The sequence below is a fragment of the Nuphar pumila genome, chromosome 16 (genome assembly GCF_984573655.1).
Source record: "Nuphar pumila chromosome 16, dmNupPumi1.hap1.1, whole genome shotgun sequence".
Classification (NCBI taxonomy): Eukaryota; Viridiplantae; Streptophyta; class Magnoliopsida; order Nymphaeales; family Nymphaeaceae; genus Nuphar; species Nuphar pumila.
Genome location: NC_143264.1, coordinates 10,148,620 through 10,173,344, shown reverse-complemented (window position 1 = coordinate 10,173,344; position 24,725 = coordinate 10,148,620). Strand labels below are relative to the sequence as shown.

Below are 24,725 nucleotides of genomic sequence, written 5' to 3'. Positions count from 1 at the left end.
TGATTTAAATCCACTGCCTCCCATCCACTTTTCTGATGGATTTTGCTTCCCCATGTGTTCAATGGCCCTCCCCCATGCTCTCCTGTCTGCTAAGCTTAAGATGTAGCATGGTGTGCTGCTAGGGGTGGGGCCCATGTCTGTGATTGGCTTTTATTTTTTCTTGTATTTATTTTTTATATTCTTTGTCCAAAGTCCAAAGCAATTTGCCACTTCTTGACTCAAACTCCATGGACGGTTTATTATATTGTAAAATTTAGTTCCAAAACAACAGGCTTATTGCAATTATTTTGAGGTTAAATGTAATTCACCTAAGTTTTGCTCAATTTTTTTAATTTTGTCCTATAATGTACTTTGGGAACAAATTTTTCATACTTGTATGCAAGATTGTCATTGAACTGGTTTCTAGATTTTGATTTCATAAAAACCTCTTCAAGAACTAATCTAAAAGTTTTACCCTGAGGATTAGAGACCTAGTTGCGCTGGCTATGCTCATGTACTTATGGTCGCTTTCCCGATGGTGTAAACTCATGGCGCATCCTTGCCCCAAGGGAGTCCCTTTGCTTCGAGCAAGCGACATAATGCCCTTGCCCTTTCTTATATGAAAGGGGCAGACTGACCATGGGAATGGAATCTTGACCACCCATCTAGCCCCACTAGGCCAAACCCCTTGGGGCTAAACTAATCTAAAAGTTGAAATTTGTGCAGTCCTACATCAAAAAAGGTTGAAAGCAATTCTTGATCTTAATTAGGTTTGAGAGTGAACTTACAACCAAGGAGATAGTTCCATTACACTACATTTGCATTGATCTAATTACATATTTACATTTGCATGTATTATTAGAAGGGGTGAAAATGGATCGGGTTTAGTGGGGCCTCTAATAGGTCCATTACACTACATTTGTGTTGAGCTAATTACATATCTACATTCCGATTAGTTTTCATTTGGATTACATCCATATTAATGTTTTAATTTGGATCTATGTTCACCATACCCCTTCAAGTTCCCTCTAGTCTTATCCTCTCAACACCCCAAGTCGATATGATGAACAGTATTTCCCATAGTTAAGGATGTAAAACCTTCGGATTTGGATCGAATGTAGCCAATACCATATCCAACTAATTGAATGTGGGCTAAACAGATTCGAATTGGGATTCAGATGGTGAAAAGCTCATACCAGATCTGTTTTTTTTACATGTAAACAGAATCGGATATCCATCAAATTCAGATCTTTGTCAGATTCAGCAGTAAAAAATCAAAACCATATCTACATCCAATTATAATCGGATATGGTTTTGGCTTACCAAATGCAACTAAACAAAATTGAATCCGGTTGGATATCTGATAAAATCTGATTGATTGGCATCCCTACCTTTAGTTGAGATCATATGAATGCTCTAGCTATCCTCTTCCTATGCCTCAACTGGCAAAAGATTGTCACAGTGAGAAATGTTCTAGAAGGTTCAGGGATGGTTAGCCTAGTTGAAGACTTTTGCATCTACGTGCTATTTAGGTCAACTACTCACAAGTCTGGAAAATCTTGCCATAATCTAAAATTGTAGCTTGTTTATGAAAATCTCTGGGAAAATCTCGCTGATATTAAAGTTTCAAAAATATGAATAATATATAGGTTATTAAAAAAATGCTTTATAGCGTTAGTATCACAATAATATTGCAAGGTTTTGGAAATATATGATATTTTCAAAATGTGGCGAATTTTTATGTAATAACAGTTTTGAGAATATCACCACAAAATCGATAAAATATTATTAAGATATGGCTGACGTTTGTTACATAGGCTGCAACTACCATAATAAGGTCATAAAAGGGAGGACTTTTACCCTAAGTGATCCTGCTGAATTGATTAAGATAGTCATACCAAACTTTGGGAGAATGTTAGAAACACAAAAAAAAACAAAAAAACAGTTGAAGCAATAACTAAAAAGTTAGGTGGTTCTTTGTAAAAATAGCTGTTAAGTAGGTGCTTTCTGTGTTTTTTTCTTATTTTAAAATGTTAGGCATGTATATGAAATTTTTTTTGTTTGTAACAGGGTGTATTTAAAATGTTATTTTCCCTTTAAATCCAAAAATATGTGCAATTTTCAATATTTAGTTATTAGTTTTTGTTAGCAAAAGTGCTTTCTTTTTGCTTTGATTTCTTATTCTTAGGCTATTACGCTTAAGTCTTCATTAAGGTCACAGAAGATAGAGGTAGGAATACCCGAATAAGTTTGGATTAACTCTGGTCCAAATTTGGGATCCATTTCTAAACTCAGGTCCATGAAGACCCCGTTTTGCATCTCTTTCAGGGCCATTTCAGCTCACTTGGAAGCTATACTCAACCACATGCGTACAGCCAAGTCTTAGAACAGAAGGTAACTGCTCTCATGGTACAAAAAACTACGGCTGAATTCTTATACAAGATTATGGCAGTCTTGTTCTATCGTGCTTTCATCTCATAAATACCAGAGATTAGATATCAAACTTAATTGGGCAGGACCGTACCTGAATGTTGAATCAGATTTTGGTCAAATATGGTTGCTTTTATACTCAAAAATAGATTCAATCGATGGAGTTGAATACTTGATCCGCAATCCTAATCTGGCTCTAATTACAGAAATATCTGATTATACAGTTTGATAATACAAGCATTCTAGGCCATGTTTGGAAGTGGTAAAATCTTTCTCAATTCCAAAAGCATGAAGTTAATATCTATGAAAATTTTCACCATAATTTGTCCACCTCCTTAGGTGTAGAAGTTTTTCATCTGGAAGTGCATGAGAAAATTCTAGTTTTTTCCATTTCGTAGGAATTTTCTCATTCCCTTTCCACTTCCAAAGGTGACCTCAAAGGATTCATGAGAGAACTTCAGATTTGATTACAGGGAGGCCTTTTGCTCATCAATTTGCACTATGAGCTGCTCGTACACACACACACACACACACACCAGTTTGCACAGTGAACTGTGCCTGCAAACACACACACACACACACACACACACACACACACACACATATATATATATATATATATATATATATATATATATATATATATATATATATATATATATATATATATATATATAGAGAGAGAGAGAGAGAGAGAGAGAGAGAGAGAGAGAGGGTATAAAGAATGATACACTTGACTATTGATGAGCTTTTCTTGGTGTTACATGATTCTTTGACTTGTATATTGGTTTAGAAACCCGTTAGAAACTTTCTGAAAAAAATGCCCTATACTTATGATGACAGCTATTAGAAGCTCTACGGTCATCCGCATATAACACATTCACAATTTGCTGTTTCCATTCTGCTACGCTGTCAACCCCACATGGTGCTCTTGCTTTCCATAGCAGTTACAATGTTAGCATCATCTCTATATACACGGGCGCAGCAGCAGTGACAGTGGTGTAGCAGAGGCAGCAGCAAGAAGCAACTTGACGTTCAATCTTCAGTACAACAGTACCACAAGCAATTCACAGTAGGGAGATCTTTGACTGAGCCAGTTTTCGCTGAAAGCCGCAGACCAGCAATCAATTTTTCGGATTTGGTTCTGTACAGCGATGTCGTGCATCTGTCAAAATTAATAATAACCCAAAATTTGGAACCCCCCTCCAATATAATGTTGCAAAAAAGTAGGCTGTCTATGCCTGTTCTCACACATCAGAGTCCTTCCTCTTCTTCCCTGGCTTCACCATCTTAGAGTTCTCTTGCTGGTCTGAACCAGGGCCTGCCTTCTGGTATATGATTGCAGCATCCAAAGCATATATTCGAAGTGCAAGGGATGAAATTGTGGATGTCTTTACAGCTGCAGAGAGGGATGACCAGTACCACCATCCATTTCTTAAAAACTCTGTTTTGATCATGTTCTCAAATATGACTGTCGCTTGAACCATCTGTGCAGTTAGCAAAGAACCATGGTGAAATACTATAAAAGGCACAAGAAAAGATATTCAATATAATTAACAAAGACAAGGCCCCTTTACCAAGATATGACAACAATAAGAGTAGCAGTTTATTGGCTGAGAAATTCTCATATGGAAAAGCCTCAGAAAACATACGCAAAAAATCAAAAGACAATTAATATATGACTATAGAATGTAAAAAAAACAGCAACAAGAAAAAAATAATTTCCTTTTGCAGACGATCAGGATGCACCATGATATTGTTAAGATCTATGTCACACGGACTCGGCTCCAAGGTCGCCGCACCCGCGTCGACACGCACCGACACGGGTGCGGCTCGGACTCGGTCAACCCGACCCTGGGTGCAGTCAACGCACCCAGGGTCACTTTGGTCCATTTTTTGAATTTTTTTTTTTTGAATTTTTTTTTTTATTTTTCTGGGCTACAGCTGTAAGGAAAAAAACCCATCACAACTAAAAAACCTGTACACTTTCAAGTTTTAAGTACAGAATGGGCACAACTCAAGTTTTTGTGGTTTTTTCTTGTATGAAGAAAGTGAATTATTACATTGTATGAAGAAAGTGCCCAAAAGTGAATTATTCCTGTACGAAGAAAGTGTACAGAATGCCTTCACAACTCATCACCTGTCCCCTAATGGGCACAACTTTGACGGAGTCTTTTATATATATATATATATATATATAGCCGAGTCCCCGTGTCCAAAAAATTTGAAATTGCGCCGCACCCGTGTCGCACCCGCACCCATGTGACATAGGTTAAGATCATATCATGACCAATTCAATTTAGCAACAAATAATGATAAACTCAATCTATAAAGATTTATTAGGTTAAAGACATGCAGTAACATTGATAATGACATTTATCAGTATGGCTGAAGACTCACAGATATACAAAGTGAAGCAACGGACAGCTACCAAATGCCAAGTTAATAAATACTAAGAAATAAATGACATTTTAGAATTATTAACCTAATAACTGAAGTTTCTGAACTATTCTCATCCAAAGATATATATGGTAAAATAGCATGCAGAATTCAAAACAGGTTGTTCACATCAAAAGCATAATTAACAAGCAACCACAGAAAATGTGTATACACACGCACATATACACAGATTTATTAGGATTTAGCAAGCCAATCTTCTTGAAATAGCATAGTAGGTGACATTGCAAGCTATGATTCTGAGTGATATGTTTCTAATCCAGAATACATTTAGGGCACATTTGGAAGCAAGAAAAATTCTGGCAGGAAAAGAAAATTGTGCCTATGAGAAGTTTTGATATGAAAAAATTTCACTTGTTTGTGTAGCATGAGAAGAAACAAATGGAAAATGTGAGAAAAATGAATGAGGGGGTCAATCAGCTCTCTCTCTCTCTCTCTCTCTCTCTCTCTCTCTCTCTCTCTCTCTCTCTCTCTCTATATATATATATATATATATATATATATAGAGAGAGAGAGAGAGAGAGAGATTTGGTGGTGGTGGTGGAAGGAAGAAGAAGATGGAGGAAGCTCTTCTTGTGGCAGTTCATGGGATGAGAGGTGTTGTGAGTGAATGGTTGCCCTAATCAAAAAGAAAATTTGATGGGAAAAACAAACTTACTAATTAAGAACTGGTCTTACCTCAAATATTGATTCTGCAGACTTAACAAAAGAACGCCAGGCACATCTTTTTGACAAAGACATCCTTGATGGTTTCAGTGCTTCATCAGCCAAAGCTGCATCCATATCAAGCAAACTGATCTTAAGCCGCTTCAAGATTTGGGAGGTTCTACCAAAGAGCGGCCTTAGTGAGGTTTCTGGAATTACACACTTTTGACCAATTCCTGAATCTGAAATTCTGTCATCCAAAAAATGCCATGCCTCTTTACCGTCTATGGCACCAGATGTGCATCTTTCAGACTTTAATACCCCTGCATCAACGACCTTTTCTTCCACATTTATGCTTGAGTCATTGGTGGGAAATACCTTTATCATTGTTTGATCGCTATCATCTTTCTCTGCTGCAGAAGTAGATATTTGTTCTTCGTGAGCAGTCAACCTAAAAGTTGGATCAGTTTCATGCTCATGTTCATGAAAGATCACAAGAGAAGAATCAAAGATGGACGAAAAAGATGGAGCTGAAACAAATGATGGGACACCACCAGACCCAAGAAGTCCTATTTCTCTCACTAACTCTTTGTTAGAGTCCTTTGTGAGAAAGTTATTACTAATCTCTTCAATGTCATAAGGACAAAGTACGTCCTTCTTTCTAAGCTTACTATATTTCAAGCTCAAGTCTAGTTTTCCATTCTTTAATGCCTCCAAGGCATCTGCTTCATCAGTATGCTCATTATGGCGGCTGTTCTCAGACTTTACTCCCCTTCCTCTGGAAGTGTCGTCATTTTCCTTATTTTCATCAGCAGCTGAGTTGCACTTTCCATCATTATGCTTCTCAAGTTCAGCACAGGTGCTAAACGTATGGTGGCATGAGATGCAATGACACCTAGAAGGCCACACTGGTTCCAAACATTCACATCTAAACATTCTCTCTTCATAGGTTATCTTTGTCTTTCTTCCACGCCGCTTTGGTGCATCACTTGCATCTGATTCCAAGCAAGGGCCATATTTCTTCTCTAGTAAGGCAGCAGCTTGGGTATTCAGAAACTGAGATAAAATCTTTTCACTACTTTTCGAAAATAGTGATGCATTTGCCTGTGGATCATCTGAAACAGCACTACTAGCTTGCAAAGGCCTAATTCGCTGTAGCTGCAAAACCCATTCCCTCAAGTCTATCTCTCGTGAATTGCTCGACCTTAGCCACTTCATGAGTTCGTGAATTTCTGAAGCAGATTCATAAACAACCCAGGGAAAAGATGATTCTTGAATTGTAGCATTTTGATCACATTCTGATAAGTTGGAATTGGCAGATAGATATCCAAGTATTGGCCGCAACTCTGCAAGGACTTCCAGATGAGACCTTTCACTCGGCAGAACATTAGATGTAGAAGGTAAATCTGCAGAAGGATTTAAAGATGTGTCCATAGCCTCAGCTGCTTTCTCTACATCTCTTTTCACCTGCATGGTTCCATCAACGACTAGCCAAGGATAGTTATTGGGTCTAAGAAAGGACCAGTAGAGTCTACCAATAGAATCCCGACCCAAAAACTCCCTTCTCATGCAGACTTTCAGAAGTTGTTCTTCTGTGTTGGTAATTGTTTCATGCAGGCACAAAATTTCTTGCTTTAAAGGGTCGGGCACAAAAGCGCAAGCCTCCTGAGGCTCAGCTATGCCAGGGCATACATTATTGACATGGCTTGTAAATAGATTATCTGAACTGGATCCCTTTGAGGAATCCACCGGGTATCTGATTGCTGCAGAGCCCAAGGAACTGGCAGAAACTTGTTCCGAAAAAAGGGGCATCCCTCTTTCTGATGAAAGACAAGACTTTTCCATAGCTTCTGCAGTAGAGAATGGTAGAGAGTCGCTCTTCTCAGGATTCAAGTTATGAATCTTTTCAACATTATGCTGCAAAAAATTCACCACATTAGAGAAGCTAGGAACTCTCGCAACTACATGTTCAGCATCACAAACTTGGCTGAGCTCCTCATTCTGATGATTCCCAGCAACTGCCAGATGATGTTCAATTTGTAGGTTTTGTTTATCTATTTTGCCAGAAACCATGAAGGGGAATATGCTTTGCATAACATCCTTACTTATAACTGTATTATCCCTAGCTTGAAGTGCAATATCCAAATGTTTTTTAGTAGATTGCTCAGAGAAGTCACCGAGATGATTCTCTTGCATGCTTCTGGGGAAAAAGTATGCCATATGCTTATTAAGACCATTTGATCCACACCCTATAAGAGGAAAATCCATCTTATTAAATGACCTATGCTGCAAGTAACTAGAAAATGTCATCCTCTGATCAACTCCATTAGTAAGTAGCTGATGTTGTCCCATCCATTCACTCACAAAGCTGCCAGCTTGCCCCCTACCTCTTGGATCTTCACTGATTCCATAAGACTTGCTAGCAGTTTCCTTAACCATCTTGATATATAATTCTTCCCTAAAGTTAAGGTTTCTCCACTCTAGAGACTGTGATCTTAACTTGTTCTGGAGCTCAACAGATAAATCTTGACATCTTTCCAGGTATTCACGGATGACAGAAGAATTCAATGCCTCATCACAAAGAAATTTCAGAAGAAAAGTCCTCTGCATTGTAAAATTTTGACAAGTGAAATAGCAATAAGATATCAAGCTGGTGCATCTAAAACATGCAATGGACACTTCATGACAATTTAAAATGTCAACACTGCATCCAATTGAAGATGCTGCCCGTTCATTTCAAATACATATTACTGCAAACATCAGAGGCTCAAAGTGAACAAATAAAAAAACATAGTTTATCATTGTCAGCTGAAAAGGAAAAAAATACAATATGTAAACCTTGAAGCATGAAAAATAAGAAACAAGCATGCATAAATGCATTACTAAAAAAATGTGCAAGGAACACTAGAAAAGCGATGGTAAGAAATGTATAATAAAGGGAATATCTTTTGCATGCACATCATGAGCCACATCTTGTCAATAAACCACAAAGCACAACATATTTCAGCTCCAGGAATAAGGTCAAACCCGATCCCAAGCTCAGTATGCTGGCAAGCCGAGCTCAAGTCCCATATCTGAGCTTGAAAAGAGAACAAACCCAGCACAAGCAACCTTTATTGGGTTCCTAAAGGTCGGTCACATTTTCAACAATTCATAAATAGAAAAGGCAAACAAGGGGAATCCCACAATGTAGAAGCTTTCTCAGATATGTGGGAAGATGGCATCATCTCCACTACTCTTCCTCTCTTACCCATTCTAATAAGGGGGAATAACACATGGCAATATTAGCCAATGTGCATTAAGGAACCAATGAAAGACAAAGGACCCTCATCCTTCACCCACTTTAAAGCACCTAACTCTATGATATTTCATAGTTAGTAAGAAAGAAGGATATTGCCCTTCAGTTCCTGTTTCCAGGCAGCCAAGTGTGATAATCTTAGCAAGGGAAAGGATCACCATACAAATCATTAATTGGAAAAACAGCCAACCAAGCCAAGCCATTCCCAATCCCGGTGTTACCTAGATCCATCAAGCTCAACCCTGTTTTGCTCTCAGCAGGTCTGGTCATGCTTGAGCAGCTCAATGTATTGAACAACTTGGCTATTTTTGCATCACCATGTGTTCAGTGTCTGTATGTATGTGCTACGCATGCACACAAGCAAGATTGTCTTTCTCAGGTCTTCAATATGTATAACACCTGATTTTAACAACCCAGCTAACATAGATAGACTCATACAGGCCTTTGCTCAAAATCTCCCACACAATCCATCACAAATCCGCTCATATTCAGTAGTGGTTCATTCTCTTTTAAATCTCATGATATGTTCTTAAGATTTTTCAAAAGGTCTTCACTTGGATAAAATCTCATCAGAATTTCAATATTTCACAGGACTTGGCTTTATTCAATAATAACAAATGTGATCACTTTGACAGCAAGGAAAGAGAAGGCAAGGACACTAAGCCCTAAGATCAGAGAAGTCAAGCTCAAAGAGAACGATGGACAAAAGAAAAGACGTCCTTTTATGATACAGCACCCAGTGAAGGTTAAAATTAGTATGTGATTATGATGGTTCCTCAGTTGGAGCATCATTCAACATAACCTGATGCATTTCCTGATCAGACAATCAGACCACTGAAAAAACTTGAGATTTCTAGATATGCTAAAAACATCTTTTAATTTGTATAAGCTACACAATGTTACATGCAAAACTCTTACCTCAAAATTAAGAAATTAAATAGGAAATGTGAAAAAAAATTATGTTAAAATCATTACGTTAACTAGATTTTTCAGTGAAGGCACTAAAATGGGGAAAATTTTGGTTCAATCTTTGCCATATGTAACATTTAAACTTGATTTTTATAGGAGGATGAAAGGTTTTTTTTTCTTCAAAAACATAAAAGATTAATCCTTAATTGATCCTATCCTGATATGCTTTTGATTTTAACAATATTTCCCAACAAAAATAAAATACATATAACTGTTAACTCACCAGAGAAAACAAATCCTCAAAATCGTGACACATGAGATTATGACAGCTTCCATTTAATAGCTTAAAATCAATTGAAATTGGTAAACAATAATGCCCACAAACCTCTTTGATGCCAAATTCCCAATATTCACTTTCTTCCATTGCAGCAATCAATTGATCCAATGCATCTGAATATGCATGAGTGTGCATTCCCTTGGAGTTTTTCTTGGGCACATGTTTCTTTATCACTTGAGAGTGCAACACATTTTGACCACCACTTTTCCCAGTAACACATGAAGGACAATACCAGTTTCCCTCTGGGATCCTTGCAAGTCGGGGATTCAAACAATAGGTATGGTATTCTGAATCACATGTATCACACAGTAACACACTTTCATCGTCCTTATCAATGCCACATACTTTGCATACACCTTCTTCCCAGGGAGCTTTAGGAATGTCATTACCATAAGCAAGAGCATTGCTTAAGTCCTTTTGTGTCTCTGCACTTGCACCATCTTGATCAGCATTTCCTGCTACTTTCTGGACAAGGCTAAGGACCTGCAAAAAGTAGTTGCAAGACATTAAAAGACAAATATCTATGAGATAAGCATTACAGTAGTGAAGCCAAAGAAGCAAACAAGATGCCTGAAAAAAACAGTATCAATAAGGAGCCAGCTTTTCTCTTGCTACTTCATCGACTATCTCAGCTTTTCAATTATACAAAAGGTTTAATTTATTGAATAAATTACTTTTCCATTATCTTTAATTTTTACTCCTCTACTATCTTATAATGCACTTAGGCAGTTAGTTAGTACTGTCATATCAGTTTCTTTCACCAAGGATTTGTTGGTAAACAATAAGTTTGCCTTCAAGTGCTGATGGAGAATGATGTACAGATGGTAATTCGTACACAGGAATATTGATCGTTTCTTATCTTGATTCAGCAAAAGGCAGTTATCATGCCTTTTTCCCCAAAGTGCAAGCCACGTGTTGCATATGATGTTGCAAGAACAAGCTCATGGTATCTTAATCCAATAGCTGAGTGGAACTTAACAAGACTCCTATAATTCATAAATTTAAAATTTAAATGCATTTGTTTTTTCATCAAATAGTTATATTTCTGCTTGGGTGAAACATGCTAGACAAGAGATCGTGGATTCAAATACCATAGGAGACTATTGTCCAAAATGCATCTATTTATTTGTGGAATCACACTCTTATGACAGACTGAAGGCTTGTCAGGTCTACCCACTACTTGCCTACAAAAAAAGGAAAAAAGAAAGAAAGAAAACAAGAAAAAGAAGGCATTCAAAGCTTTGACATTATATAATGTTAATACCAGCACTGTTGCAAGGTGAAATCAAAGTCCCAATACTTTGATCGTTTGAGGAATATGCATTGGAAAAGGAATATATGATCATCAAGTCCTTAAGTCGGCAATCCTAAGACCAGCAAATCAAGATGAAAGATCCATATGTTGTACGAGTCACCCCATCTCCGACCATTTGTAGAAGCATACAGAACACTGACAAACAGTTATATAATGAACAACAAACAGGATTCTCCTGGTCTATTACCCTCAATCTTTTTTTATAGTTACTTCCTGACATTTAACTAAATAAATGACAATCACAATATTATCATTATTATATAGCAGAAATATATGATATACATTTTTCTTGAAGACAAGAGTAATAAGACACTATTGATGAGTAGAAAGAGAAACAAGAATTAAGGCACCACCAACACAATTAAGCAAATGACAAGAGGCCAACCCAAAAAAATTGAAAAGATTGGCTGTGGCACGAGAACCAAAATGGTTGATCATTACATCTCTTAGAGACAAACCAAATAGTAATCCAGATTTTCCATTGGTGGCCGGATAATCCGCTAAGGTCTTCGTCAGTGTTGAGACTTAGATGTTTTTAGTAAATAAGTTTTTCTAAACTAGAGGTTATTTGAATCTTATTCTTTAATGAGGGACCTGGGTGTAATTTTGTTCTTTGGACTATCTCTATTTAATATAGAGATAAGACTTAATTGAAGGTTAAGTGTTCACTCTTTTCTTGTGCAGCCGTCTCTCTCTCTCTCTTGATTTAGGGCTCGGTGCATCTTCAACATGGTATCAGAGCCATAGCCGATCGTGGGAGCGTGATCGAGTGTGATCAAAGCACAGTCGATCGTGGAGGCTTTCGTGATCGTGAGAAAAACTTCGATTCAATGAATATTTTTCCAATCAGGTCAGCGATTAAATTTTTTTTTAAGATCTGATGACAGATCTGGTCGTGGATGCTAGTTGTGGGTTTCGTAGCCCCTTGGTGTTGTTTTTCGTGGAAGCACTTAGATCGTGGCTGATCGTGGAAGCACTCAGACCGTGGGTCGTATGATGCCGCTGGTCTGATTTGATTCTCTGTGTTGTCGACACAGATTTTTACATAAAAAAAAATCTGATCGTTGCAAATTGATTGGATGTTGCGGGCTTCAAAACAAATGATCTTTGAAGTGTGGATGGTGGATAAGTTCAGATCGAGTGAAGATATGATGCAGAGAAGTAGCGAAATCAAATCAAGTGGGGGTCGGTTATGTTAAAGGCTGTGAAGAATCAGATACAACAGAGATCTGATCCATTGTCCTTGGAAGCGTGATCTCGTGCCCTGCTCCAAGTTCGAGTGACTTCAGTTTCTAGCAATCAGAGGCACATTCGTGGTGGATGTGCAGTCGAGGTATGCATCTCTATAGTGGTGGATGTATAGTCGTAGTAGACAGCCTATTGTAGACGTGGTATTCAACCTGTCGAGGTCGTGGATGATGCAGTCGTGAAGGGTGAAGCAGGAGAGAACCTTCTGCACAGGTCGTGTGTGCTGGTGTTGTGCCTGTATTACGTTGAGGCTGCTGCTGATCGAAAAAAAAAATTTGTCGTGAAATTGCACAGGGAAAATTATTTTGTTTTTTTTTCCATGTTATCGCTGGTTGTGCTCAGATTTTATTTAGCAAGCAGCTGGGTGCTGTGTCGTGATCATTTTGACTCAGTTGATGGTTGAAAACAGCATGTGAAAAACATTCTGTTCGTGGGAACCTTGTCTTTTGAAGTGAGATTCTGTGTTGGGTGTTGCTACTGTTTGTCGTAGTGGCGGATGTGTGATGGTAACACATTCTAAGTCGTGTTGGATGTGTGATCGTGATTTACAACCTATAGTCATCCTTGGTTGAGGTGAAAGTTTTGGTCAAGTTTCTTAAAATTATATTTAAAGTTTGGATCTGAACAGTCGAAGGTTGTGTTTCTCAGATTTCATTGGTGAAGTCAAAATTTGATATAGTCAGATTTGTAGTTGATTGTGGGTATGCGCGTGTGGTTGCTCCTGCATTTTGTGAATCAAGCTCATTAGTTTATATTATGGCTCAAATGGTTAAATCAGATGTAGATTCCTCCAATGATTGTGTAACTCTTAGCAGGGTTGAATATGACGAGCTCCTGTCTTTACGATCATCCAATTCGAAGTCTTCTGTTGCGGAGGTTGTGTGCTCGGCAGGTAATGCCCAATCGGCTCAAGGTGGTAGGTGGGTCATTGATTCTGGAGCCTCGGGTCACTTGTGCGGAAACTCGAGTAACTTTTTGAGTTTAAAACCTGTGACAGGTCAAAAAGGGGTACGTCTTGCTGATGGTAGTTCTTCCCCAATTGTAGGGCAGGGAAACATGTCTATTACCCCTACTCTTCAATTGTCGCATGTTCTTCATGCTCCTTCGTTTCCATAGAATTTATTATCCGTCAGTCGAATGACAAAAGAGTTGAATTATAGAGTGATTTTTTATCCTATGAGATGCACCTTTCAGGACTTGCTGACGGAAAGAAGGATTGGTGGTGGCTATAAGGAAGGTGGTCTGTATTACCTACACCAACCAGAGGTTTCTGCCTATTCTGCTGTTACATCGTCCTCAAGTCCTCTATTGTGGCATCATCGTTTGGGTCACCTTCCAGTGACAAAACTTCGTCGTGTCATTCCTCATATACCTCCCTCAGTTTCTTTTCAGTGTGAAACATGTCAATTGGGAAAACATTGTCGAAGCTCTTTTCCCTCCAGTCAGAGTCCATCAAGTCAAGGATTGTTTGATCTTCTTCATGTAGATGTGTGGGGTCCAAGTAGGATTCCGAATAGGTCTCAATGTCGTTATTATCTAGTTATTGTTGATGACTTCTCGAGACTATCGTGGGTGTTCCTGTTAAAAGATCGGTCTCAAGGTCCTATCATTCTTAAATCTTTAATTGCAGAGATAAAAACTCAATTTGACATATGTGTTAAAATTGTTCGCACTGATAATGCTCTTGAGTTAAAATCCAAAGACTTACTTCAATTCTACTCTGTTAATGGGATTCAACCTCAATTTACATGTCCCCATACCTCCCAGCAAAATGGGGTGGCTGAGAGGAAACATAGACAAATCCTTAATGTTGCTCGGTGCCTTATGATTCAATCCAATATGCCTGCTACATACTGGGGCGATGCGGTTTTGACAGTCGGGTTTCTTATAAATCGCATGCCATCAAGTTCCGTAGAAGACCAGATCCCAATTCAAATTCTCCATCCAGAGGCTCCTCTCTTTCCTATCCCCCCTAAAGTTTTTGGATGTGTGTGTTTTGTGCATAAACTGGGTCCTGATCGAGATAAACTTGCTGCGCAGTCTATTAAATCTGTTTTCCTTGGGTATCCTAAGAACCAAAAAGGATATCGTTGCTATGATCCTATATCTCATAAAGAGTATGTCAGTGCGGACGTTACCTTCTTTGAGTCTATTCCTTATTTTTCGAGTACTACTCCAAGGTTACAAGAGAGTCAGGGTGATGTTTTTCCTCTGCCAATTCCCCCTTTTCCTTTAGAGTCATTCACTCCAAAGCCTGTGGCTCCATCCTCTTGGGAGACTCGATACAGAAACCCTCCTATATTGTATACTCACAGGTTACCACCTACCTCCATGCCCCCATTATCTCCTTCTCCTGAGGCAAGTATCTCTGAGCATCCTGAAGTTTCTGCTATTGATGAGGATCTTCCTATTGCTCTGCGAAAAGGGAAAAGACAGTGCACCCTTCATCCCATTTCTCAGTTTGTTTCTGAAGTTAATCTTGGGGCTTCTATGAAGAATTTTATCTCGGCTTTGTCTACCTCCTCTGTTCCGCTTCATCACAGTCAGGCTCTATTCAACTCCAAATGGATGCAGGCTATGCAGGATGAGATGGATGCCCTATGCTCTAGGGGCACTTGGGATTTGGTTGATCCTCCAACTGACGCAGATATTGTTGGCTGCAAATGGGTATATACCATTAAATATAACTCGGATGGGTCAATTGAATGGTACAAAGCCCGGTTGGTTGCAAAAGGGTATACTCAGACTTATGGTGTTGACTTTTTTGAAACTTTCTCCCCAGTTGCTCGTCTTGGCACTATTCGTCTTGTTCTGTCTGTTGCTGTGCACCATGGATGGCCCTTGTTTCAGTTGGATGTCAAGAATGCCTTTTTATATGGGGATTTGCATGAAACTGTCTACATGCAACAACCCCCAGGCTTCGAGGTTCAGGGGGAGTGTAAGAAGGTGTGCAAGTTGAAGAAGACTATTTATGGCCTGAAGCAAAGTCCAAGGGCATGGTTTCACAAATTATTTGAGGTAATGTCGAGTTTTGGCTTTGTCAGGTCAGCTTCAGATCACTCCTTGTTTATCAAGAAAACCAGTACTGGAATTGTTGTTATGGTGGTATATGTCGATGACATCATATTAACAGGGAGTTGTGCCCAAGATATTTCTGCCACAAAAGATCATCTTCAGAAACATTTTGTTACTAAAGATCTTGGTCACCTTCGATATTTTCTGGGTATCGAAGTTGCAAGAAACAAAGAGGGCTTAGTATTGTCTCAAAGAAAGTATGTGTTGGACTTATTAAAAGAGACTGGAATGCTAGGAGCCAAGCCAGCTAATATTCCAATGGATCCCAAAACTCACATGTTCGATGAGAAGTCTGAGTATGTGGACAGTGCCAGTTTTAGATCCTTGGTGGGTAAGTTGCTATATGTGACTGTTACTAGACCTGACATTTCATTAGCTGTGAGTAAAATCAGTCAGTTCATGGACAAACCTACAAAAGTTCACTGGGATGCAGCTATGATGATTCTCCGATACTTAAAGGCATCTCCTGGTAAAAGTTTGTTGTTTAAACGAAATCCATCTTTGGACGTTGTTGCTTATACTGACGCAGATTATGCAGGATCTGTTGAAGATAGGAAGTCAACATCTGGATTTTGTGTGTTTGTTGGAGGAAATCTTGTTACATGGAGGAGTAAGAAACAAACTGTTGTAGCCAGGTCAAGTGCTGAATTTGAATACCGAGCAATGGCCCAGACTGCAGCTGAGATTATGTGGGTAAAATCAATCTTGACTGAGCTTCAGGAGAAAGTATCCCTACCTATGTTAATGATGTGTGACAATAGAGCTGCTACATATATTGCCAACAACCCAGTGTTTCATGAAAGGACTAAACATATTGAAGTTGATTGTCACTATGTTCGCGACTTGGTTCAGGCTGGGTATATCTGCACCGATCATGTATCTTCCGAAGATCAAGTAGCTGATGTTTTTACCAAAGCCCTGGCGAGACCAAATTTCTCAAAGTGTTGTGACAAGCTGAGCATGATTGATATCTATGCTCCAGCTTGAGGGGGAGTGTTGAGACTTAGATGTTTTTAGTAAATAAGTTTTTCTAAACTAGAGGTTATTTGAATCTTATTCTTTAATGAGGGACTTGGGTGTAATTTTGTTCTTTGGACTATCTCTATTTAATATAGAGATTAGCCCTAATTGAAGGTTAAGTGTTCACTCTTTTCTTGTGCAGCCGTCTCTCTCTCTCTCTCTCTCTCTCTCTCTCTCTTGATTTAGGGCTCGGTGCATCAAACTCTAACCATTGTATGCAGTCATTTATCTTTCTTTCCACTTATTTCCAATCCACATCGCAGAGACCAAAACAGGAAAATTAAGTGATAGAGCCAATCCCTTATAGCTTGGGTGCCCGCATAGTGACAAAAGTTTAAAATAGTAATTATTTGGATGTGAATTTTCGTGAGATTTTTAAATCTTTAGTGTTGATGGTTTAAACAGACATAATACTAGCAACGAAAAAATATAATGGTGAAATATGTCACAACATTATCATGTTTTTTATCTAAAAAGGATATTATTGTTATATACTAGTTTAAGACAGTTGACAATAGCTGTCAACATATTGTGTTCTTTCTCTTGAAAAAAGATATGACGTGCCAAATCAATATAGGGTCTAAGTTGCAAAGCTCAAATCCTAGAGATACTGAAACTGAACTCCTTGTAAGTATGAGGAAATACAAAACATGAGTCTTTAAGGGCTTACAAAATCATAAACACAAAGTGCACATGCACAAGTCCACTATGGGACAATTCAAAAGCCAACTATGGCTAATAATAAATATAAAAAAAATATGTTTTATTGATCAAATGTTTAAGCAAAAGCATTAAGAATAAAAGGGGGCAAACACCCCTATTTATAATACATGAAAGACCATTGAGAGGCTCCCAATAGAGTCAATGGGAGCTCCCAACAGTCATACTTATGACCGTTGGGGAGCCCCCAATGACTCTATGGTCAGATGACCATAGAGCCCATGTTCAATAAAGGAAAGACAAAAAGATAAAAAATAATAAATAATAAAAAATGTGTTCCTAATGAACAGTATTACAAGGGAAAATTTACCAAAATGCCCCTGACTATCAATACAAATTACAGACTGAGATATCTATATATATAGATATACATGTTATTTTAACACCCCCCCCCACCACCACCACCACTTAAACTTACAGTGCAAACATCAAAAAATTGTTGAAAAGAAACAAAAAACGAGGAGCAACAAGAGCAGAGTTACCGAAAGCCCATAGGCTTTGAGGAAGCGCAAAACGTCGCACTTCCAAAATGGGAAGCGCACTTCCTCCCTTTTTATTTTTATTTTTATTTTGTTTTTCTTTTTACACTTCCTAGGTCGCTACTTCTAAGTCATCCCATGCTTCCCGCTTCCTAAAATTTTAAAAGTGCCTCACTTTCGCTTCCCGCTCTAGCTTCCTCGACTGACAACTCTGAGCAAGAGCTTTGGTGAAGAAGTCTGCAAGCTGAAATTCGGATGTGACATACAACAACTCACTAGTTTCTCTCAAGAATTCATCTTGAACATAATGACAATCCATCTCAATCTGTTTGGTGCGCTCATGAAACGTATGATTGTTGACAACGTAGATTGCACTTTTATTATTGCAACACATCTTCAAAGGTTTGGAGAAGGCAACCCCTATACAAGCTTCATAGTTGTCGTTATCATAGCCCGAAGAAGAAGTTTTTAATTTATATTTAATTAGTTTTTAGTTTGTTTCTTTACTTCTTATATGTTAGTTTCTTTACTTCTTATATATTAATCTCATATATTTTAACTTTTATAGGTTAATCTCATATTTTTTTAGTACTTATTTGATATTTTCTATTGCTTATTGGTTGTTGCTTTATAGGACACTATATTTCTCAATTATATAATTAGTTTTCCAGTTATGTAATAAGTTTCTTAGTTACTTTTATATGTTAATCTCATATTTTTAGTACTTATTTGAGATTTTCTATTTCTTATTGGTTGTTACTTCATCAATAAAGCATTTTTTATTTATTTGTATTTTAGATATTTTTTTATAATTTTTCTAAAGTTTAAAAAAAATTTAAGGCTTACACCTCGCCTCGATTTTTGGTAGAGCATCTCGCTACGCCACAACGCTTTTCACAACACTAGTAATAATCATGTCATCTACATATAGCAAAAGGATAACAACATTGGTAAGTGCACTTTTGATAAAAAGAGTTGTGTCAGTATAGTAAGAATGAAAACTCAAATAAGTCATGGCATTACTGAATCTATCATATCGGGCTTTAGGAGCTTCTTTAAGACCATACAAGGTCCTTCTAAGTCTAAGAGTTTTCTCTTTTTCGACATCAAATCCCAACGGAGGATCCATATAAACTTCTTCATTTCATTCTCTATTAAGAAATACATTTTTAACATCTAGTTGATATATAGGTCATTTTTTAGTAAAAGCAACTACTATTAGAGTCCTAATACTAGTCATCCTTGCTACAGTGCAAAGGTTTCCTCGTAATCAAATTTATATTCCTAAAAATATCCTTTGGCCACTAACCTAGTTTTATATCTTCCTAGGGTTCGTCACCTTTTGACTTTGACTTTAAAAACCCATATACAACCTATGGTTTTTCTTTCTAAAGGAAATGTAGTAATTTCTCAGGTTTTGGCTTTCTTAAGGGCATCTAACTTTATGTTCATAGCTTCAACCTAATGAGAACATTTTTTGACTTCATTATAATATGATGACTTATAATAGGAGTGCAATGCTATCAAACATGCTCTATAGTTAGGAGATAATGTATCATATGATACAAACCTACTTGGTGGAATAGGTATATGAGTGGATCTTCTAAGAAGAATTTCTTCTATAGAAGGGTTATGCGAGTATTTTTCTAGAGCACTTGGATGATTTTGGTTGCTCACGTCAGGAATACACTTATATACTTTTAGTAGAGTTATCAACAATGTCTTCACTACTTGGTGATGACTCAACATTCACATCATTAGAGTATTCATGGTTATCAACCATGGCTTCATTATTACTCAAGGATTCATCATAAGTATATTCATCTTCTCTTGGAGAGAGATCAAACAAAAACATAGTCTAATTCCTCTTTTCTATCATCTTTATCAAATCCATTTTCATTTTCTAAGAAAGTCACATCCTTAGAAACATAAAGTTTGTTATTTTTGGAATCAAAACAACTATATCCTTTTTTATTTTCCCCATATCTAATGAATATGCATTCAATGTCTTTTGGGGATAACTTATCTCTTTTGTGTAAAAGCACAAAACATTTGCAACCAAAAATCCGTAAGCGCTTGAAATCGGGTGTTATTTCAAATAGTTTCCCATATGGAGAAATATTTTTCAAAGAGGATGAGGGCATTTTGTTTATCAAATAAATTGAATTTAGAACGACCTCGGCCCAAAAAATTTTAAGAATATTTTTTTAGATAAGTAGGGTTTTAGCGATTTTCACAATGTGTCTATGTTTTCTTTCTGCTAGCCCATTTTGTTTAGGCGTTCTTGAAAAAGATTTCTTATGAAAAATATCATTTTGTTTTAGATAATTTTGAAAATCATTTGATAGGTATTCTCTACCCGAATCTGATCTAAGTATGAAAATATTGCTTTGAAATTGATTTTTGATTTTCATGTGAAATTCTTAAAAAAAAAAACCTTTGATTTATGATTGAAAAAGTAGACTCACACATATCTAGTAAAGTTATCAATAAAAGTAACATAACATGAGTAACACCTTTAGATATGACCAAAGAAAAGTATCCTACATCCGAGTGCACTAACTAAAAAGGTCTCTTGAAAATAAAAGTTCTTTTCGAAAATGAAATAGATTTCATTTTACCAAGAATGCAACCTTTGCAAATAATATTTTTTTCATTACAAAAGCTTTCCCCAAAAGGGAAAAGATACATCTTTGCATAGCTTAGATGTCCAAATCTTTTTATGCCAAGTTTCATCATCTTTATCTTGGACATAATTAAAAAAAATATTTTAAAAAAAGATTAAAAATAATCCATGAAATAGAGATCTCCCGTCCTATCGCCTTGCCCAATCTGCTTCCCAGACGAAAGATCCTACACGAAGCAACCCTTAGACGAAAATGTGATTTCACATCCATGATAAAAAAATTGAGAAACGAAAAAAATGTTTAAAATTAATTTAGGAACAACTCTTACTTTGGGAACAAGAAATTTTTTAAAATCTCAATGTTCCAATACATTTTATTTTTAAAGTGGTTTCATCACCAGTAGAAACATAACACAATTTTGAGTTGGTGAATTATATCAGATAAGGCATCCTCGTGTAGGGTCATATGAAAATAAGTTCATGTATCAAGAATACGTACTTGGATAGGAAGAAGAGGCAATGGCAACACCTGATATAGAAGATGATGTCTTGAGAATTTGTTGAAGTGCCATGGTTATTTGATTAAGTTGACCAATGATATATTTAAGGTCACCTTCATTTGTCCATTCTTCCTTCTTGAAAGTAGATCCTTCAACGGAAGCCACCTTGTAATTGAAAGTTTCATTAAGCTTAGGACAAATAGGTTTGATGTATTCGGGCTCATTACAATAGTGACAAATAACTTTTTTACCACCACCATAGTTATTATTTAAACTATAGTTATTTTGCTTTCCAAAATGTGGATGCTTGTAAGTCTTCACATGGTTGCCGGCTATGTCACATAGGTGCGGGTGCGGCACCTTAAAAAAAACTTCGGTGCGGGGAGTATAGATATATATATACATATAATTTTTAATAGTTTTAAGTTAACACTACGTGTATTTGTGTGCATTTATGTATTTATACATATAATATAGATAAAAATAGACTTGATTAGAGTTAATTGAATCTATTTTTAGATAGAAATGGACCTCAATGTAGTTGACTTCACCTAACACAAATGAAGTTGTGTCCAAGTGTCGCACCCGCATGGGTGCGGGTGCGGTGCCCTGTTAGAAGAGTCTGTGTGAGATAGGTTGCCGGGCTTAGACACTGCCAATACTTTGTCTCCTCCCTTAATTATATCAAGACGAGTTTCTTCTTTGCATATTTCGACAACCGCATCTTCTAAAGAAAGTGGTGCAGATCTATGTAGAAGAGAAGATCTGACGTGTTCGTATTCATAGCGAAGACTATAAAAATTGAAAATTTTGTTCTCTTTCCATTTGTTGACACCTAAGTTCCACATCTTCGATGAAAACCCACTTAGGCTCCAAAAGTGCCAAGTCATCTAAAAAATGGATAAGGCACTAAAAAAATCTCGAACACTTATGTCCACTTGCTTGATAATTCTAATCTTTTCTTGAAAAAATATTGCTTTGCAAGATCCTTTTGGGTATACATACCCTTTAAAAAGAACCAAGTCTCATTGGCTTTACGGAATTTCGCAATGTTGACACATATTTTAATGTCAACATTATTCATACACCATGCAAGAATTATTGCATGGTTGCTCTCCCAATCTTATACCTTGTTTTGATGATCAAGAATTGCTTTGGCACAGTCATCACCTTTAAGAGCTTTTTCAAGACCTCCTTCAAGCTTGGTAAGCTTTAATTGTGGTTCAGGAACCCTCCCCATCACATAGCCCCAAAGTTTTTTTTCTCTTAAGGTATAGTTGGAGCCACTTAGCTTGAAGGAGAGGTCGATCTTGTCATCTTTCTCCATAATGAAGATGAGAAAAGAGAGAGGAATAGATAGATAAAGGAGAAGGGTGGCAAGCACACGTCTACCACAAGCTTGAAGGAGCACACAGTCCCTTGATCACCACGAACAACTGGATTCAAGGTCCTTTTGCTATGATACCATATAAGGATGTATAAGAAAATATAAAACAAAAGCCTTTAAGGGCTTACAAGATCATAAACACAAAGTGCACATGCACAAGTCCACTATGCGACAATACAAAAGCCAACAATGGCTATAACAAATATAAAAAAATGTTTTATTAATCAAATGCTTAAGCAAAAGCATTAAGAATGAAAGGGGCAAATATCCCTATTTATAATACATGAAAGACCATTGAGGGCTCCCAATAGAGTTGTTGGGGGCGGGACCATTGAGGGCTCCCAATAGAGTTGTTGGGAGCACACACCCCCCCCCCCCGACTCTATGGTCAAACGACCATAGAGCCCATGCTCAATAAAGGAAAGACAAAAAGATAAAACATAAGAAATAATAAAAAACTGTTCCTAATGAACAGTGTCTATTACAAGGGGAAAAGACAAAAATGCCCCTGATTATCAATACAAATTACAGAGTGATATATATATAATATGCTATTTTAACACTCTTTGGGGGAAGACAGTAATAAACTTGGTGGCAAAAGGCACAACAAACCAATAGGAGAGTATATTAGCAACAACCAAGGAGAACTAACCTTAGGGAGCAATGTGGCTTGATAGGCAAAATAGTCCAAAGAAATAATACTGGACTCTGGAGGTCCAGATCAGAAACATGGTTCAGATGGTCAAACCTCATCAAGGAGCTTTACATAAAAGTACACCACAAAATGACAACAGGATAGCATGATCTGGCTTGTAAATAAGCTACACACATCTCCTTACTGCTTCTTCCACTATTAGCGTTAACAGGAACTCAGGAGATCAAGCCCAGAAAAGGATAATTAAATACTCTTAATTAGTTCCTGCCTATGTCACATAGGTGCGGGTGCGGCACTTTAAAAAAACTTGGGTGCGGGGAAGATATATATATATATATATATATATATTAACAGTTTTAAGTTAACACACTGGGTATTTGTGTACATTTATGTATATATATATATATAATATAGATAAAAATGGACTTAATTAGGGTTAACTGGATCTACTTTTGGATAGAAATGGACCTCAGTGTGGTTGACTTCACCTAACACAAAGGAAGCTGTGTCCAAGTGTCGCACAGGCCTGGGTGCGGTGCCTTGTTAGAAGACTCCATGTGACAGGTTCATGCTAGATGTAGTTTCTAGGTCCTTTGTTTTGTCAGTCCTATCCCTTCCAAGTTCACATTGTGGAGAGGGCAATTCCCAAAGCCAAAGCCTTTGGTTGGTCCGTGACTTTTGCAAAGCACCCCACAACAAAAATATGCAAAAAGAAGGAAAATTATCCCTCAAAATGCAACAGCCAAGACTTTTATGAATGAGGCATAAAGAAAAATGGCAAGACATTTTGCTGCCTGAAATTTATGCACAATTTTGTCCAAGCAAACCCCAAGACGTTCCTTCTATCACTGGGCCTTTGTATACTATGAAGACACCATTTAAACTTTTCATCTACCCTTTTCATGAAATCAAATGCCATAGAAACAGACATTTATTACCGTACCATTTTCTAGACCGTAAATAACTGTGGCCTGAACTGCTCTGAGATTGGTTCTAATTCTTGTATGATAATGCCTGTTGTTAGACCTTATATAGTTATATCCAAGTCGAAGTAAAGTCCACCCATGGGGACCAGCCTACCAGGCATAACCAGCTAAAATTTCTCTTTTTACAGATATCTCAGTCAACCTTAATGTAATGGGAATGATCTCAAGTCGCAGATTTTTAATGTCTTTTGTTCTATGTAACACCAATTTATCACATAGGAAAAAATGCCCTAGATCAATAGACATTACAGGATAAACTCAACTGTATACCAGCATGAACGAGTATTGTATGAATAAGTGTGATGATTTCATTGGAAAAAAAAGGGACAGCACATCAGTTTCCAAACACATATATTGACTCTGGCCCTACTTCCAGCATTACTCCCATAGAAGGAAAAAAACATATGCATTCGAAGACAACCGACTAAGTGCCAATGTTCCTGACCAATTCCAGAGGATTCAAGTGGAAAAGGTGAAAAAGCAAACCTCCTTTTCGTATAGAGATTCAAAATTCTGTGACAGGAATTCGGCCAACTGAATCAGATGAGGCCTGTCACCATAAGCTGAGATAATATTACTCCATACCTGCTGGGTGAACACATAAAGTTAGTTGTGCAGCAGAAGGAAAATAATCATTTGTCAAATATGGAAATCAAAGC

The 24,725-nt window shown here is 37.3% G+C and overlaps 1 protein-coding gene across 1 annotated transcript in view; it reads right to left on the bottom strand.

Annotated features, from left to right (window-relative positions):
• Positions 1-3,127: 3,127 nt before the first annotated feature.
• Positions 3,128-24,725, bottom strand: part of LOC149812896 (methyl-CpG-binding domain-containing protein 9-like) — a 54,571-nt gene continuing 32,973 nt past the window's right edge. The window contains exons 7-10 of the mRNA XM_089991975.1: positions 24,553-24,651; positions 10,104-10,538; positions 5,545-8,115; positions 3,128-3,896 (exon numbers count right to left, since the gene is read on the bottom strand). Of these exons, the coding sequence (XP_089848101.1) occupies positions 3,657-3,896; positions 5,545-8,115; positions 10,104-10,538; positions 24,553-24,651 (3,345 nt within the window). The 3' untranslated portion in view covers positions 3,128-3,656. The remainder of the gene's footprint in view (positions 3,897-5,544; positions 8,116-10,103; positions 10,539-24,552; positions 24,652-24,725) is intronic.